The 21,087-nt window shown below is 35.4% G+C and overlaps 1 protein-coding gene across 1 annotated transcript; it reads right to left on the bottom strand.

Moving 5' to 3' along the window:
* Positions 1-8,814: 8,814 nt before the first annotated feature.
* Positions 8,815-9,932, bottom strand: LOC139888678 (uncharacterized). The gene is made up of 4 exons (XM_071871674.1): positions 9,707-9,932; positions 9,394-9,546; positions 9,013-9,176; positions 8,815-8,970 (listed from the first exon to the last, which is right to left on the bottom strand). Exons 1-4 carry the CDS (start codon positions 9,930-9,932, stop codon positions 8,815-8,817), a joined length of 699 nt encoding a protein of 232 aa, XP_071727775.1.
* Positions 9,933-21,087: the final 11,155 nt, after the last annotated feature.

Here is a 21,087-nt window from a genome sequence, read left to right as displayed (position 1 = left end):
CCCAAGTCGAGTCATCCGCAAGACACCTACGGAGATAGGAAATATGAAACGTGTTATGGATCCCCGCAAGCTCTTCGGGCAACTCTAGTCTATAAGCAACCTCACCAACACGTTCCAAAACCTTGAAAGGACCAATAAATCGAGGAGCTAACTTTCCTCGCTTTCGAAACCGAATTACACCTTTCCATGGAGAAACCTTAAGCATCACCATGTCACCTTCTTGAAATTCGATCGTTCGTCTACCTTTATCGGCATAAGATTTTTGTCTATCTTGCGCCGCCTTAAGTCGAGCTCGAATCATCTCAATCTTACTATTCGTCTCTAGGACTAAATCGGTACTCCCGATCTCTCATTGTCCCACTTCACCCCAACAAATAGGAGTTCGACACCTACGCCCATAAAGAATCTCATAAGGTGGCATTCCAATACTAGTGTGGTAACTATTATTGTACGAGAATTCCACCAATGGTAAGTGCTCATCCCAACTACCGCCGAAATCAATAACACATGCCCTTAACATATCCTCCAACGTTTGGTTCGTACGCTCGGTTTGACCGTCCGTTTGAGGATGATACGCCCTGCTCATTTTCAATTGAGTACCCATATCTTCATGAAACTTATTCCAAAACCGAGACGTGAAACGAGTATCTCGATCCGAAACAATAGATATAGGAACCCCATGTCTCGAAATCACCTCCTTGATAAACAACTTGGACAAAGTCTCCGACGATATCATTTCCCGAACGGAAAAAACAAAGCACTCTTCGTCAATCGATCAACTATCACCCAAATCGTATCATATTGGGTTCTCGCCGTCTTTGGTAACTTTGTAATGAAGTCCATGGTAATATGCTCCCATTTCCATTTCGGGACTTCCAATGGTTGTAACTTACCGTCCGGATTTTGGTGTTCGGCTTTAACTTGCAAACATGTGACGCATTGTTCAACATACTTAACAACATCACGTTTCATGCCCGGCCACCAATACTCCTTCTTTAAATCAAGGTACATTTTTGTTACACCCGGATGAATGGAATACTTTGACTTATGTGCATCATCGAGTAGCACTCGTCGATAATCACCCATTCTAGGCACCCACACTCTTCCTTGAAAAGATAAAAAACCATGCGGACCTAAGGTAATGAACTCCGTTTGTCCCACGATTCGTTCCTCATGCTTATTGTTAACAAAAGCTTCGATTTGAGTCTCGCTAAGCTTTACAAGAAAGTCGTTAGTAATAATCATGCGTAGCGATCCTACTCGTATCGCCGGATGTTGGCTCTTTCGACTTAACGCATCCGCGACCACATTCGCCTTACCCGGATGATAAAGTATTTCACAATCATAGTCTTTCACCACATCCATCCATCTACGTTGACGATAATTCAAATCTCTTTGATCAAAAAGATGTTTCAAACTCTTGTGATCCGAATAAATCGTACACTTGACACCATACAAGTAATGGTACCAAATTTTCAACGCATGTACCACCGCCGCCAATTCAAGATCACGAGTCGGGTATCTCTTTTCGTGTTCCTTTAATTGCCGAGAGGCATAAGCGATGACTTTACCTCTTTGTATTAGAACACAACCGATCCCATTTAAAGACGCATCACAATAAACCGTCATGTCTTCTACACCTTCCGGCAAAACTAACACCGGAGCTTGACATAACTTCTCTTTTAACAATTGAAAAGAAATCTCTTGCTCGTTTTCCCAATTAAATCTAGCGTTCTTTCTCGTCAATTTCGTCAATGGAGAAGCAATCTTAGAAAAGTCTTAGATAAACCGACGATAATAACCGACCAATCCGAGAAAACTTTGGATTTCCGTAGGCGTAGTCGGTCGTCCCCAACTTTTTACCATCTCAATCTTCCCCGGATCTACTTGAATACCATTTTCGTTCACAATATGGCCAATGAATTGAACTTCCCTTAGCCAAAATTCACATTTGGAGAATTTAGCATACAACTTCTCCTTCTGCAACGTCTTTAACACACACCGTAAATGAAGTTCATGTTCTTTTATACTCTTCAAATAGACAAGTATGTCGTCAATGAACACAATTACCGACTTGTCCAACATAGGTTGGCACACTCGGTTCATAAGATCCATGAATGCCGTCGGTGCATTCGTAAGACCAAAAGGCATAACTACGAATTCAAAATGCCCATTACGCGTTCGAAAAGCCGTTTTCTCAATATCTTCCTCGCGGACCCGCATTTGGTGATAGCCGGATCGTAGGTCGATTTTAGAGAAATACGTTGCACCTTGGAGTTGATCAAACAAATCGTCAATCCTAGGCAATGGATAACGATTCTTGATCGTCACTTTATTCAATTCTCGATAATCGATGCACATCCGCATACTACCATCCTTCTTCTTCACGAATAGAACCGGAGCGCCCCATGGCGAAGCACTCGGTCGATTGAAACCCTTCTCAAGCAACTCTTGGGTTTGATTTAACAACTCCTGCATTTCCGTTGGTACTAAACGATAAGGAGTTTCAGCAATGGGGGTAGCCCCCGAAACCAACTCAATGCGAAATTCTACTTGTCTTCCCGCCGGAACACCCGGTAACTCATCCGGAAAAACGTCTTCAAATTCATTCACCACCGGAATTTCACGAATGGGTGGTGGCTCATCACGAGTATCAACAACATAGGCAAGAAAAGCCATGCCACCACTAATAAGAAAATGACGTGCCCGTGCAAAAGTGCATATCGGCACAAGTCTTCTTCGTTTATCACCGTGAATAATTAACTCTCCCCCACTAGGGGTCTTCACTCGAATAGATTTTTCATGGCATGCAATATCGGCTCTATTATGATCGAGCCAATCCATACCAACCACGATATCAAAATCACCCAAAGTCATCGGGATGAGATTGATTTCAAAAGTTTCGGTACCAAACACAACATTACAATTTTTACAAACATCAACTCCTAGCACCGTTTTACCATCCGCTATTTCGACTTCTATCGGATGACTTAACTTAGCTAGCGGTTTATTCAACTTAGGCAAAAATCTTGGAGACACAAACGACAAGTTAGCACCACTATCAAAAAGTATACGTGCCGGACTAGAGTTAACCATGAAAGTACCTGAGACGACTTCATTGGATTGTTTGCCTTCTTCATTCGTCATCAAGTAGTTGTGACCCTAGCCGTACCCGACGCTTTCTCCAATTTCTTAACATGATCATTGTTCAAGTTGGGACATTCCGGCCTCTTGTGCCCTTCCTTACCACAATTATAACAAGTGAGTTTGGTTGTGGAAGGAGGGTTGGTGCAATCACGGGCCATATGTCCCTTTCATCCACAATTGTGACAAGAATAACGGAACTCTCCGGGAATACTTTTCTTCACACTACTGACACTTTCGGTTGCACCCTTACTCTTCTTGTTCGAATGACTTGTAGCTTCGAACTTCCTCTTGCCAAAAATAAGCCACTCTTTCTTAATACGAGCGCCTCAAAACCTTTGGCCATATTGAACAACTCATCGAAGCTTTTCACCACATTTACACTTATCTTCTCTTGATAACTATCATTCAAGATGCGATAGAAGTCTTCCTTCAACATTTTATCATTTCCGACATACTCCATGAAAAATTGGGTCTTCGATAAGAAAACGGATTTAATAGTGTTCAAATCCATCGACCCTTGCCTCAAGGGACGCAACTCGCCCTTAAGCCTTGTAAGATCGGCCGAAGTTCGGTATTCATCGAAAAACTCCGCCTTGAACTCGTCCCAAGTAAAATCCATGCATTATTCTTCACCATACACTTGGATTTTCGCGTCCCACCACAATTTAGCATCGCCTCTTAACATGCTACAACCATATGTCGTCTTTTTATCGAGAGGGCATTCACATGTACGAAAGTCCCCCTCCATATCGGAGATTCAACGGGCACTCGGTCCCGTTCACCATCGAAGGTGGGAGGTTGAGAGTCCTTGAAATTCTTATAAAAGAAGTCTCATCTCCTGACATTGTCCCCTTGTAGGACAACTTTAATTTTCTCCTTTACTACGTTGACTAATTGCTCGTCAATCGTATCTAGAAACATTTTCTTAACATCTTCAAGGAAAGACGCATGATGACTTTTCAAAATGGCCTCAACTTTGGCCGTGAATTCGGGGTCCTCGCTCGTGCCCCCATTATCGGTATCGTGTCCATTTCTCATCTTCATTCTATAAAACGAAAGAGGTTAAACAACGAATGAAAAGACATGACACGCATATATACACATATACACCTTACCGCCCCATCTTGCTCAACAATCATCATACATCGCTTGTTTGACACGATTTGCACCCGTAACAATGGTAGCTAGTCATTGTTACGCGAGCATCTCGCATTAACTTGCTAGTACAACGTCTATCTTGCTTGATGGATTTCAAATACATCACACAATAAATAGCGCAAGGTTAGTTCACATAAACCTATGCACTAACAATTCCCAATCCGACCCGAAGTCCTACAAGTCCCGCATAAAGCACACACACAATAAGGTCTAAGTCTAGGCACCTATCTCAAGTCGCCTAAATCCCTTAGACCATGCTCTGATACCACTTGAAACAACCCAACCCGTATTCCATACGATAAATTTTTTTTTACAATACACTTTTACGCGCCAATTAAATATGCAACCCATTCCACAAGTTCCATTTAAAACGTACCAGAATTTAAATGTTTACAAAGGCACGAAGGCCATTAATTAAGTTTAATACAAGTTCGACCCACTACAAATGATAGTTTACATTCCAAATGACACTTCGAGCATGGTTTGGGGCTAAACTACCCAAAACGTTAGGCCAACTTCTAAAAGCTCCAACGAAACATCATCAGAGGACACCTAGTGCCCAACAACCCCTTTTCCCCTTATTCGTACCTGCATCTAAAAAGATAAACAACGAGGGGGTAAGCTAATGCTTAGTGAGTGCAACAATTATACATGTTCATATATAACCTACTTACTTGCAATCACTTACCATACCGCATACAAGCTAGCAATTCGATAACCATGCAAACATCATGCATAAACTACTATCCACAATTCACAAGAAGCTAGCAACAACAATAGCATATAGTTCACAATTTAATTATGCTAGATACAAATTCGCACAACCATGGTTAACCAATCGTACAAGGGAACGGTACTCGTAAAAGACCGTCGGAGTTCATAACATCCATTAGTGTTACTTAAACACCGCGTAATCCTAATCCCTCGGGTGATGTCTTGAACACCGCGACTAACTCACCCCCATGACAATGTGGCGTCTTGAACACCGCGACTATTCCACATGTCAATCAAAACCATGGGTGGTGCCTTGAACACCGCGGCATCCACTCCCATGACAATGTGGTGTCTTAAACACCGCGACAATACCACATGTCAATCAAACAATGAGTAGTGTCTCGAACACCGCGACAATACTACTCGTTACTTAGAATGTGGTGTCTTGAACACCGCGTCAATGCCACATTCATACTACACAAGTAAGTACATTATATACGTACACGCATAATTATTCCACTCACCTTGACACAAGGATGATGATTATGCACTTACGAACTTCAAAGCAATGTACCTAATACATTAAGTACACCTTCAATACACAAACTAGTGGAACTAGCCACATTACTTACACTTGAGCATTCCCAATTTGCATTAAATAACTCAACTACACCAAAACCGCCCTTAATTGGCCAAGGCACATGTTAAATCACTAAAACTAGTGGTTTAAGGTCTACTAACTTAACCCAACACAAACTTAGGGTAATTCATACCCATTTCACCCAAACTAGGTCAGCATTACTATTTTGACCCATTTCAACACTTAAACTTACAAACTTGGTCAACTTAACCCATTTACCATTCTTTCAACATTTAACAAGTGTTTTAGTGCTTAACAACACAATTAACACTTACAAATCTCATTTCATTTGACCAAAACCCTAGATTGTAACTATTAGGGTTTCCTTTCATCAACATAACCCAAATTCACCCATATATCCCCCAAATGGGTCTTACAAGTTCCAAATGAACCAACTCCTAGCATAAACTAATTAAAACTCAAAATATGAATTTAAGACTTACCAACACTATCCACTTGTAGTTAAGAACAAGGAGAACAACTTTAATTCTTGCTCCAAAGATCAACTCTCAATCCTTCACTCACCAATCTCACTTGAAATCAAATGGGTTTTTATGTTTTGAGAAAAATTGGAGAAAGAAAATGGAAAAGAAATGATTTAAATGAGATAAGTGGTGGAGATTTAATGCTCCAATCAGATCTATACGTAAAAAGATGAATTTTCCCTTGAACCACTTATTTTAAAAACAAAATCCGAAACCAGCACACAAAGTGGGCCGCGGCGTGGCCCCAATTGTCGCGGCGCGGCAATTAACATATTTTACAAGCTGTCTTAAATCATTCCTGACTCAGATTCTAGTTATTGGTCGCGGCGCGGCCTTCTACTCCGCGGCGCGACATTTAAAGGAAAACTCGACCCTTCTTAACATGCCTCCTGACTCTGGTTTGAGTTCAATGTCGCGGCGCGACAAAGGCTTCCGCGGCGCGGCAATGGCCTTCAACTGGCCCATTCGACAACTTACACAACTTAACGATTTATTCAACTTGTACACCTTGTTCACGCTTCCTATGCACGTCTAAACTTCATATTTAGGTCTCACATGACTTATCACCATTAAAACTCATGTACAAACTCATGCATGCACACATTCCCAAGTATTTATACATATACGTTTATACAACAACTAACACAACAATTTATTTAATCACATAAACGAACGAGTTACAAGCGTACGACGATTAAGTTTGTACCTTTAAATATGTACGGGAAAAACGGGATGTTACACTTGTTCTACACATCACGTTCTACATTTTTTTTCCCGAATTAGCCAAAAATTGCTCGAATTCATCTATTTTTGTTCGAATTCCAGAAAATGTAGAACAACAATTTATTCGAACATGTTGAAAATTGTTCGAATTTGGCCTTTTTTGTTCGAATTGGACCTGTTTTGTTCGAACCTTTTTAAAAAAATTTTTAGCCCGATTTAGAGTTTAGAGTTTAGGGTAAAAAGCTCATTCTAAACCCTAAATCTAAGCCCTAAACTCCAAAATCTAAACCCCAAAAACCTAAATCTAAACCCTAAACTTAATTTGATGAAATTTGATGTAGAACAAGTGTAGAGCAACATGTTATACATGCTGCTCTACATCATGTTCTACATAAAATGTAGAACAAAGAAAATAATAAATCTAATGACTAAAAATAAAAATGGTTTGACCAACTCAAAATTTGTTCGCCCGCCAAAAATTTTTGTTTGCCCTTGAAGATTTTTGTTCGGCCGCGTGAGTTCTCAGGGTTCTCAAATACAAAAAGTTCTCATTTGATCCCTTTACTATATATATATATATATATATATATATATATATATATATATATATATATATATATATATATATATATATATATATAGTAAAGGGATCAAATGAGAACTTTTTGTATTTGAGAACCCTTACTCTCTCTCTCTCTCTCTCTCTATATATATATATATATATATATATATATATATATATATATATATATATATATATATATATATATATATATATATATAATCAAAAGGGAAGCTCTTTTTTGGAGGAATGGAAAGTAATTTTTTTTCATTTTTTCGAAATTTTGTTTTTTCCAACATTAAGATTACACGAAAATATGAACATTTAAAAAAGACACTTTGTGATGAATGTTATTATTTTGTGATAACATGTCCGTTAGCCCCAGGGACTGCACACGCAGGTATCCGGTCACCAATAGCCTGCATTAGAATACTTTTTGAAAGTATGTGACACATACTGGTATTTTTATAGATATATAGCCTACATTGAAACAAAAATAAAAGTATAAATCTATTTGGTAGCCTTGACCATTAAAAAAACCCCTTAACAGTTGAGGATGAAGATGTTGAACAAAAAGACAAAGAAACGAAGCAGATGTTTTAAAGGATAACACGAGAACTAAATCCCATGACCTACAAAATACCGGCGAAATTGCAGTATTTTCATCATCCTCGAAACACGTGCCTCCAAACATTGACCGATGTTTAATGAAAAACATTTTATAGAAGAAGGGTAAAGCGGATGGTGCATACATTATCCTTATTAACAAAAATAATACAGTCAAACCATAAGAAATAGTAAGTTGAGGCCTGTGCTTGACCAAAACTTTTACACTCTGCCACATATGTAATCTACTAATCTCCATGCAAAACAAGTAATAACAAATCTAAAACATTCTCAAATAAACAATAAAAGAAATGATATTACAAATATAAATATGTATAAAAAGAACATATATGAAAATCCTATGAATTTTTATAGAGGGATCAATTGCATTTAAATGGACAACAGAATGATGGTAGTATTCAATGAATATAAACAAGTATGGGGTCAATTGAAATGGGTTTCACATGCATGGTAATAATAATAATAACGAATCAGAAGTGCTCGCACGTTATCGATGAAAATGATTTAACTCTATACTTTAAACACAACTTCAATAATTTATAACTAGAATATGCATATTAACGATAAATATATATATATATTTTTTTGGGTAAAGGGTTACCCCGGCGAGTTTTTATTAAAAATAATAAAAGAATAGTAATGTTACATCACATCAACAGCACAAGAGTTGCAAGCGCACCTTGTAACCGCGAAAACAATTAAAGACCAAACCTCTAAACTAAACAGAAATTTTGGACATAAACCTTTTTAGACTTAACCTACGCCATATTCCATGCAATCTTCAATTCCTTCACTTGCCTTGATTCTTTAAACCGTATAGACAAGAGCTTTAATCTCACCGTGGCGTAGATTTCCCCATACAACACATCAGTGGGTCTTCGACGACCTTTAAACAAATGATTGTTCCGTTCTTGCTAGATAAAATAAACCGTAGTTGCAAATAAAAGCTTAGTAACCACCATATTAGCATTCTTTTTTGAAGCATTGGGAGCTATAGACGAAGTGAAAAGTTTCCAATCTAAGTTCCATCCAGGCGTGATAATAAGCTGCTTCACACGCAACCAAACTTCCTTTGAAAATTTGCAGGTAAAAAAGAGGTGTGAATTAGAGTCAGAGCACTCTGAGCAGAACGAACATAGAAGAACCTGGTTTTTCACGAATTTCCTACTGCTTTTGCCTATCTTGATTCTTCATTCTTTCACTCATGAGCAACCAAAGCAAAAAAGCATGGCGAGGGATGCATTGCGAGAACCAAACCACATCAAACCACTCAACCTTCGATGTTCTGGGACGAATAGAGTTGTATGCAGTGCTGACCGAAAAATTACACAACTTACCCTCTCGAGACTTCCATTGAAGAATATCATTTGATTCAGACACTACCGGAGCGTTTAATAATAGTAACTCTGGATAATTGGAAACCCACGTTACAGGCCAAGACCACCCTTGATGATCTACAATGTTACAAACCATAGTGTTTGTATCATAACCTGCTTGAAATATATCTCACCAAGATTTAATTTCAGCCAACGGAAGTTGTTGTTAATGATGCCATATATCAAACTATGCTAGAGTTCTCGACCATTTCCAATCTTTTTAAGGAAAAAAAATTTCGGACCAAAGTTCTAGCATTTAAAATATTCCGCTTACTCCATCCAACATCAGCTTTTACCGGAGCATCCCAAAAAGAGCACGATGAAAGATGATAGGTATGAATCCATTTGACCCATAACGACTCTTCATTTGTCAAAATCCTCCACATGTGAGATGTAATAAGGGCGACATTCCATAACTTTAACCATTTTATACCTAATCCTCCTTCGTCTTTACGTAAACACAAGTCCTCCCACTTCACTTTAGCTTTTCCTTTTTTCATATCACCTTGACACCACAAGAAAGCTCGAATGATTTTTTCTATATCTTTATAATTGCATCAGGTAATATAAAAACAGAGCACCAGTAAACTTGCATCGATGATAAGACCGAAATGATAAGCTGGACTCTCCCGGCAAAAGAAAGAAATTTGTTTTTCCAATTTCCCATTTTATTTCTCACGCGATCCACTAAAACTTTACAATATCGATACATAAGCCGAGAATACACCAATGGAACTCCCAGGTATCGTACTGGAAGGCATCCTTCTTCAAAAGGAAATAAAGCAAGAATTTCATTTTTCACATTAGAAGACACATTAGCAAAAAAAGTTGTACTCTTAGAAAGACTACGAGTGAGGCCCGAACAATCTTTAAATTCTGCCAAAGCATCTCTAACAACATTAATGGAATTAGCATCAGCATGAACAAACAGAAAAAGATCATCGGCAAAACATAAATTGATAATTTTAAGTTTGTCACACTTAGGATGGTATTGAAACTCCTCATTAGCTGCGGCCTTACAGGACAACATCAAAAAGAGGACTTCCATAATAAACGTGAAGAGATAGGGAGACATATGATCACCTTGTCGTAAGCCTCTCTTTCCTTTAAAGTAACTGTGCATTTCACCATTTATACTTATCTAGAAGGAAGTGGTTGTAATGCATTTCATGATCCACCTTATCATCCTATTAGGAAAGTCAAACCGCTCAAGAGTGGATCTTAAGAACTCCTAGTCAACAGTGTCATACGCCTTTTGTATGTCGACTTTGAAAGCACATCTTGGAACCCCCACGGTTTACATGATAATTCTTCATAATCTCTTGAGTCATTAAAATGTTATCAGCAATACATCTCCCTGGAATAAAAGCCGATTGATTAATACTCACAACATCTTCAAGGCTGGATTTGATTCTATTCGTGATCAATTTTGCTAATACATTTATAAAGAACATTGCAGCATGAGATCGGTCAAAAATCTTTGACTTTCGATGGAGACGGAACCTTTGGAAATAATGCAATCACCGTATGATTTAATTCATTAAGCAACTGGCCCGTCATAAAGAAATCCTTAACTGCACTAATAATGTAACACCCTGATTTTTTTTTAATCACAGCGGAAGTACATTTAGTTACTAAAATAACCCTGGTTAATACTTACAAACCATAGTTAACAAATCAACTTAGTTAATGTTATTACAATATTCCAAAACATCGGTGTTACTTGAAAACATCATTAAAATTGAAAACATCAGAGTTAATCACATAGTCAAACATGTCTTCAAACCCGTCCGCAACACCCATCCTAAACAGCAGTACCTAAACCTGCAAGGGTGGAAATGTAGGGGAATTAGCACAACTGCTAAGTGAATGGATACTATTTAACAGATCAAGCATAAGCAACTAAACATGCAAAGGTCATAGATATGCTAACATCCTGAACTAGCATATAACAACAACTGACAATATGTGGATCAACGGCTTGTACGAGCACACGACTTAGTTGATCAAGCTACAGTCTACCGATAGTCTGCTTTACTGACTCCACTGCATAACCGTCCAGACGCAACACATGCGTCCTTCTATGCCATACTGAACAATCAGTAACACCATGACCCGACCAGGCTACCACAGTCGACCTCACATCAACCCTACCTTGCCGCCTCGGTGGGTTCCCAACCTTGCCGCCTCAGTTGGCGTCCAACTAACAGTACGCACATAATTTCACAGATATTCAGTCATGCAATCGTCCTAACTAGCATGACAATATCTAACTACACATGGTAATCATACAAGGCATAAACATAATAATAAAGAGTCTGAACAAGTAGCGTGTCAGCTACTTAATACTATATCCGAAGATATACCCACTCACTGAATACCAGCAATAAACTCAGATAATCTATCACTGAGTGGCTTCCTTATCCTTACTATCTGAACATAAGGAAAATCAAGTTAGTTTCTGTCTGTTAACACAAAACAGCACAGTACAGAAAATCAGTGACAAAAAGCGCCGCTAAAAGTCCACCTAACACTTATGCATTTTCAGAATTTACATCCTGATAATCATAAGTCTCGCGGACAGCATAACGGCTAGGAAACAGCTAAACTAAATAACAACTACTGATCTGATATGCATCCGTACGATTGCACATGCATCCGTACGGTTGCAAGTCCATCTGTACGGTTACATCATACATCCGTACGGTTGCAACAACACCACTGCATCCGTATGGTTGCACATGCACCCGTACGGTTGCACCAAAATCAAAATCACCCAAATCCCAATCTTGAACCTGTTTTTGACCTCAAAACCACTTATAATTTGTACACAAAACATTTAGAAGTATAAACCCACAAGTTTTGAGCCAAAACAACATCAAATTAAGCATTAAGACACGAAAATCACTTTTATCATAAACCTAACTTTAATCTCATTTAAAACACTGATTTGGACATGAAATCGAACAAATCTTACCTTGAAAGACTCACAATGGCACAAGGAAATCGATTTTAAACACAATTTAAGCTCCAAATCAAGATCTAGAGATTAGGATTTTCAAGTGGTGAAAGTGTTAGGTACGGAGTGTTTGTTTGGAAGGTTCAAGAAAGTGAGAGAGAAGGCTGGTCACAAGCTTATATAATTAGGCTAAACACAATACCCCATAACACACGGGTATTTACTAGTTATCTAATATCTTTCATACTTAATTTGACTGCCCTAACGGAGTCCAAATTAAATAAACGAACCTGTTCTGTGACCTTTGTCACAAACTAGCCTTAACCAAATAATAAAATAACACCAAACATTTAATTAAAATAAAAGCATAATTAACCACACAATTATGCCTAAGGGCAAAAAGGTCATCTTACATCTAGGCCCGATCTGAGGATGTTACAAATCCACCCCTTAAAGAGATTCCGTCCTCGAAATCTGGTCTTGGTCAAACAGACGTGGATAACGAGCCTTCATCAGCTCTTCGGTCTCCCACGTAAGGTTCGATCCTAAACTATGCTTCCACTCAACAAGCACCATATGGATCTCCTTCTTTCTCAGCTTAGTTACCTTTCTATAGACTATCCTAACCGGTTCTTCAACTAACTTTTAATTTAAGTCAACCCTCAAATCACTCAACAGAACCAGTTGTGTAGAGACCCGTCCTAATCCATCCGGACGAAGTCCATATCGATTATAAACGATTCACAACAGATGGTTACTTTGCGAGGTACTTGACCTATATATGATACATTTTACAAACATTGCATTCGATTTTAAAAGACAATATTTCTTTACAACGAAAGTTGACGACATACATACCATTTCATAATATATCCAACTATAATTGACTTAATAATAATCTTGATGAACTCGACGACTCGAATGCAACGTCTTTTGAAATATGCCATGAATGACTCCAAGTAATATTTCGAAAATGAGCAAATGCACAGTGGAAGATTTCTTTCGTACCTGAGAATAAACATGCTTTCAAGTGTCAGCCAAAAGGTTGGTGAGTTCATTAGTTTATCATAAATAATCATTTCATAATTTTAATAGACCACAAGATTTCATATTTCCATTTCTCATAAACATACGTCCCATGCATAGAGACAAAAATATCATTCATATGGATTGAACACCTGGTAACCGACATTAACAAGATGCATATAAGAATATCCCCATCATTCCGGGATCCTCCTTCGGACATGATATAAATTTCGAAGTACTAAAGCATCCGGTACTTTGGATGGGGTTCGTTAGGCCCAATAGATCTATCTTTAGGATTCGCGTCAATTAGGGTGTCTGTTCCCTAATTCTTAGATTACCAGACTTAATAAAAAGGGGCATATTCAATTTCGATAATTCAACCATATAATGTAGTTTTGAGTACTTGTGTCTATTAAATCAAACATTTATAAAAGTAGCGCATGTATTCTCAGTCTCAAAAATATATATTGCAAAAACATTTAAAAAGGTAGCAAATGAAACTCATCTAATGTATTTTATAGTAAAAATACATATTACGACATTGAACACATGTAGGGTTGATCTAGGATTCACGAACCTATAACATTTATATATATATATATATATATATATATATATATATATATATATATATATATATATATATATATATATATATATATATATATATATATTAACACGTATAATGGTAATCGAACAAATTTATATATTATTAGTGATTTAATTGTTATTTTAATTATGTTTTTCATTAATAATCCACTAAATTATTTATATTAATATTTATTATACGGATATTAATATAGTTATGTTATAGGTAGTAAATATAGTTTTACCTAACTTAATAGTTATTTGATAAGATAATATTAATGATAATAATCAAAATGTTAAAAATAATACTAATAATGATAGTAATAATAATAATAATAATAATGGAAATAGAATAAAAGGGTATACCCTTGTAGAAGGGTCTCTAAAAAGGAAAGCCCGGGACCGGACTCAAACCCGAGACCTCTCGCTCACCAATAATACTCCAAGACCACTTCTCCATTTTTGTTTTTCTTTTAAATTTCGTAGCCCAACTATATTTAACCCGTCATCTAAATAATCTGGCCCAACATTTAATTCAATATTCACGGCCCAAGCAATTCAGTATTCGGCCCAACTGAAAAGAACTAGTTCTTGGCCCAACTTCTCAATTCTGGCCCAACAAAATAAGCAGGTTGCTAAAAAAAATAAGGCTGCAGGAGGAGACTAGGCTCGAACTCAGGACCTATTACTTAATCAAACGCCTAACAAACCACTAAATCGTTCGTTCATTCTGGTTATACACTGTTAGATCAATTACCTAACCTATTACCCTCTCAAATTATTATCATCACCCATCAATCCTATTGTTAACTTCCATAACATCACGTAACCACCATCTATCCTAATCCTAATCTTTATTATAATCTTTGCTGTTATATCGTCACTTAACATTTATCATCATCATACATCATCATTTAATCATCATCGACATCATAATCATCATCTTCCATGATCATTATATCGTCACCACCTTTAATATATATTCATCATCTAATCTATTATTCGTCCATTACATCATAATCTCACAGATTCATTTCATCTTCACCCTCTCAGCATTTCTAACCTCTTTCGCCCCATATGATCATCATTATCATGGCCACCCTCAACATTTATCATTACATCATCATGTCCTCATTACTTTAAAAAAAAAATGTGATAGATAAAGGTAGACAATGATATGTTGGCCGATACCCTCCTAGTTGTCTTTATTAAGTGTAAAATTCTTTAATGAGTAATACTAACCCACTAATGAATAAAAGAATAGATAGGTAATACTTGCTTTTTAAAAAGATGTCGGCCATACTCCTTGCTTTAATAATTCCAATCGCATGCCTTGGTTCAAAGGACAATTAATATAATTTGTTACCTTCATGAATGTTTTGAATTTGCTTTTGTCTTGGAACAACAACAACCTATACATAATTCAAAATAAATTGTAGGTGGTTTCGATGATCATGATCATATATGCTCGTGACAGATAGAAGGAGTCAGGGAAGGTTATAAATGGAATAGAAATAAGAATGGCAGCAATTAGAGAAAAATAGCAGCTGCAGAAGGTGGTGGTTCGATGGCGATTAAAATAGAAACACCAAAGTAGTACAGTAGTTCACAATGTCCCATTATAGCTGCAAGTGAATTTGTAGGGACTAGTGGTGGTGTTTTGTGTCACAATCAATGGTACAGCAATGGTGATCGATAGGCTGGAAACGAAAGTGGATATGTGATGTTCGATGATGTGTCTGTTTGACAGAATGGGAAGCAGATATAGCGTAAACAGAAAAAAAATAGTTATAGCAGCTGTATGTTTCATGGGTTTCATGAATATGATGGTTGTGGCGGGTTTGTGTTTGTATTAAGTATCAAGAGATAGTGATCAGAGGTTGAACTATAGGGTGGAAAATGATAAGAAGTTGATTGAATTTCTTCAACAACTTAAGTGATCGTTTGCTATATAGATTAGAAGCAGTCAGACAATCTTATTCGAACCAAGGAGAAGAAAACAAATAAAATATAAAGATAATAGGGATAGCTAACGGATTTTGTTTGCATTGAATGGATTAAGTATTAATCGGAGACAGGAGTCAATCAAAAGGACAAATAATATAATTAATAAAAATGAAAGTGACTGGAAATAGATTTTGGAGTTACTCTTGTGATTAAGCAGTGATTTGTACAATTTATTTGGACAGAAGGACAAATCACTACAGCTTTGAAAAGGATATGAAACAGATTACGATTAGTATCAGATTTTCTTTTACATATAAATATATATAATTAACAATTAATATTAAAATATATTAATAATAATACTTTTAATATAATATAATAATTATAATATTAGTAATAAAATAATAAAAATGATAATTGTTAGCAATATTATTAATAATGATAATAATATATATTTTGGTAAAAATATCAATAATAATAACTATAAAATGATAAATGGTAATAATATTAATAAATGGTATTACTTTTATAAAAATGATAACTGTAATAATAACAATAATAATAATAAATTGTATTATTGTCTATGAATAATAGTAATAATACTAAATATGATAATCATATTAATAATATTGATGTTAACAATAATAATAAAAGTAATAAGTTTAACATTTATTTATATACTATATATATATATACAATGTAATAATAGAAATCATATATGTACATATATAGATTCATAATAATATCATATTTATATCTATTCATTTTACATATTTAATTCTCTTGATTAATTTATATTTTATTATTTCACATTATTATATATACACATATATTTATATTTATGTATATATATCTATGTACACTTATTTACAAATAATTGTTCGTGACTCGTCGGGAATGGTCAAAGATCCGATGATTTCATAAAATAGTTCAAGCATTTTAGGACTCAACATTACATACTTTGCTTATCATATCGAAATCATATAAAGATCAAGTTTAAATTTAGTCGGAAATTCTCGGGTCATCACAGTACCTACCCGTTAAAGAAATTTCATCCCGAAATTTGAGTGAGGTGGTCATGGCTAATAATAAAAATGTTTTCATGACGAATATGAGTTGATAATTAGAGGTTTATCATCATCGAATAATAATGATAAAATAATTTTGATTACTTTAAGCGTACGAGTGAAGCTATCGCAAAAGATTGAAATTGGAAAAGTAAATATTCGTCTTAACTTTTGACAGAGTCAGGGTTGAATTCCGGAATTCAAGGGATTTAAAGAAAATCTTCGAAATCTAAAAGATTTGATTCTTTGGCGAGTAAGGAAATTAAGATCTCTATAATTAAATACGGTGATCTACCTCGATTACTCTGTCTGATATTTTCACTATAAATTAAGCTCTTCCCTTCCATTATTCTCATCATTCTTATACTTTCTTTCTTTGGTCATACATCCAAAAGATTGTGAAAATGCTTAATCCAGTTTTAATCCTTGATATTTTTCTAATTATCATTTCTGTCATTCTTCTTTCAATCTTCCACCAGAAAAATCTGTCTACTTCTGCTATTACCTTGGGGTGATACTATTCTTAATTATACCGTGTTTTTATATTGCTATTCTTATTAATATCCATGGTTTGTGACCTCCGTGTTGTTATTGGGCTTTATATTTTCTCTTATATTTTGAAGCTCTCTGCCTTTTTATTCTCCTCTCGACCTCTAGTAAAGCGAGTAACGGTCCAGAATTCATAAGTATGTAACCTCGAATGAACTTATGTTATAAACAAGAAAGAACGAAATCGCACGATTTGATTTGTCAAATTACCAGAATCACTGAGAATAGAACTATCAATATTATACTTTCTTGATATGTTCAGAAGTTAAGCATAATGGAAGAGTTATGTAACATGGCACATGATGACGTTATGATCTGTGAATCATCACGTCCCATTAGAACTCAGCATGACTTACTGTAATATAATCACGTTGATCAAGTGTCATTATATTGTACTAACTTATGCATCAGTTCCCAACATTACTTCAATAACATTCATATTTTAAGCTCGAAAGTTTACAGAACATAGAAACTAACAGTTTCTATATGATGTAACACTGATATCACGAAGAGATTAATGATTTCAGATAAGATTAGTTATGAAAATATATTCAGAAATATCGAAGATATTTATAATGAAAGATACGATAATATATTTGAATATCTAAGATCAAAGGATGATGGAGACTATTGTCCGCAAGAGTTTAGAGTAAGGAGCAAGATATTCGCTAAAGACTTCAGCAGACATTGAATCTTTTGGATTCTTTGAAGTCAAACTTATTCTTTGTGACTTGTCCACGGTTTCCTTCATAGTTTCGCATAATCCGCCTTTCGGTACTAAAATTTTCTATTGAGTCTTTCCAATACTCCATTCTTTTTCATCAAACTTTCGACGGTTAAGGTCGTGTACAGTTTTTGCTGCTGTATTTAGCTTTTTTAGAATTTGTGGTATCGATTTGTAGAGTGGGTGCTTTTCAAAATTTCAGAATGGAAGGTTATAATTCTAAGAGATAAAGGTTATATGTATACCTATAACTGTTGTTGTAGAATTGTTGCGAGATTCAAAATACTGATTGCTGATTCTCGGTAATTGGTATGGCAGTACTCGTTATAAGATGCAGACGAATATATGATAAGGTTTTTAATGAACAAATATAATGGTTCTTCGAAGAGACTTAAGCCAATGAGTAATGAAGTTGCTGGTAAGTTTACTGCTAATGTAGAGGAATATAAAAGGTTTTCCGGTATCGATGACGAAAGACAACTTATATATCAGGGTTATAATAAGCTAATCTGAGTGAAAAGTCGAAGTTGACTTGCTGGAGCTATGACAAAATTGGCAAATTTGGAAAGGGATTGCAAGGTTATTTTGGGTAATAATAACACTAAAGGAATTAACACAACTATGTGTTAAACGTTTACTCAGTTTCCGAGAGTTTTCAGGTGCATAACAATATGCATCAATCTCTTCTTACGTAGATGAAATGCGGTTGGTTCATCCTCTCGATTGAGGTGTTTTCAGGAATTATGAAAGTTTGAACGCAGATTGGAATCGTCAAGATACAAATGAGGTTTAAGTTGAAATCAAGTGACAAACTTGAAGAATTGTTTAGTTTCATATGTTATAGTCAATATTTTAATTTATTTTAATTGTTCAATGTTGGTAGTCCACAGTTGATAGTCCACAGTTCGCAATTCAATAATTCATATATAGTTTAATATATAATATTCGAATTAATTAATACGTATCGTGACCCGTATTCGTCTCAGACTCAATCACAACTCAAACTATATATATTATTGTATTATCAACCTCAACCCTGTATAGACAACTCGATCATTACTGCATATAGAGTGTCTATGGTTATACCAAATAATATATATATATATATATATATATATATATATATATATATATATATATATATATATATATATATATATATATATATATATATATATATATATATATATATGTGTAGATATGATATATCAAAACCTCGTATACGTGTCCCGATATTTAAAGTGTGTAAAATAAATACAGAAATTAAATGACGATAAATAAAATTGCGAGAATGTAAATTGCGATAAATAAAGTGTAATCAGTTAGCTAGGAACAATTAGCTAGGAACAATTAGCGTGGATTCTTAGTAAAATTTCTCATAGTTAATTTGTTTGTTTCTAACAAATTTTATTTTGTCAAATGTTTTCTTCATTATGCCACTTGTTGGATTCTGATAGGTCAAAATCTGTAACGACCCGGATTTTTCCGATCGTTTTATACTTATGAGATTAATATTTACATAAAATAAACCTTACCAACATGATAAGCAATCCAAACTGTTGAGACTTATGTTTTTGAAAAGAGTTTCACACAACGTTTGACCGTCCAATTTGACCGATGATATCACGAACTATATAACACACGATAATTATACGATTATGTATATGTACATATCTATACATATTTAACATGATTTAAGGATGGTTTAACATTTCATTGTGAACTAACAACAATGAGTTATAAGTATACTTTGAGACCACTAACTTAAGTTTTCAAAACGATAACTATATGTAACGTTCTTTGACATATATACTTACGATTATGTGGAGTGCACACTTGTTTGAACTTATCTTGATTATGACGGGGGTTCGGGGGCAGCGCCCCCGATAAGCGGGGTCCAAGGGGTGGCAACCCCTGGCGGGGTCCAAGGGGCAGAGCCCCTGGCTGGGGTCGAGCTGACAGGTCAGCTTGGAAATTTTTTTTTGGGCTAACATTGCTTTATTAAAAATGTCTTAAAATTTTATTTTGGCCCGGTTTGACCCAAAAATAAAAGCCCAGTTTTGAGCCTCTTTTACAGTTATAAACCCGTCCATATTTGAATTCTCGTTCCGATTCCTCAAAATTTCTACAAGTATATCTAGGGTATATGTAACCGTATCATACCGAGCTTCTATACGTATTTACTATTGGTATATACCAACAATAAACTTCAATGATCAGCCACTAGACATGATGTTACATGTGGGAACCAGCCATTTAACCTCATGTGTGACTTTTGTGCAAGAAAACAAACTAAATCTCCTATATATCCATCCCATAATCATGCTATTTTGCACACACACACATACAATTTCATTTCCAATTTTCTTTCAAGTTAATTCACTCCCTAATCTCTCTTCATTTACCTACTCAAGAACGTATCAATATAGTCATCCGATTTCAAGGAGATTACTTCCAATCTTTCAATCCCACTCCACCACTCTTTTGATTCCAAGATTTTTTTTACCTTTTCCAGTAGCTTTGCCCAAGTAACTTGAGGTAGTAACCTTATTCATAACCTTATTCGATTCATATTTATATAGCTATCTTATTTTGTGTTGTAAAATTTTAACAACAAGAACATAGTTTGAGTGATTTCAAACTTGTTCGCAAACTAAATAGATCCTTCTAATTTGATTTTTAAAAACACTTCAAGACCTGTAATATATCATATTATGACAAAATCGGATTAATCATATCTTGGCTAATTAACATAATATTTAATATATATCTACTTATGATTTGATTTTATATAT

This window comes from Rutidosis leptorrhynchoides, chromosome 1 (genome assembly GCF_046630445.1).
Source record: "Rutidosis leptorrhynchoides isolate AG116_Rl617_1_P2 chromosome 1, CSIRO_AGI_Rlap_v1, whole genome shotgun sequence".
Classification (NCBI taxonomy): Eukaryota; Viridiplantae; Streptophyta; class Magnoliopsida; order Asterales; family Asteraceae; genus Rutidosis; species Rutidosis leptorrhynchoides.
The sequence above is the reverse complement of the archived record's forward strand: the minus strand, read 5'-3'. Positions and strand labels throughout refer to the sequence as shown.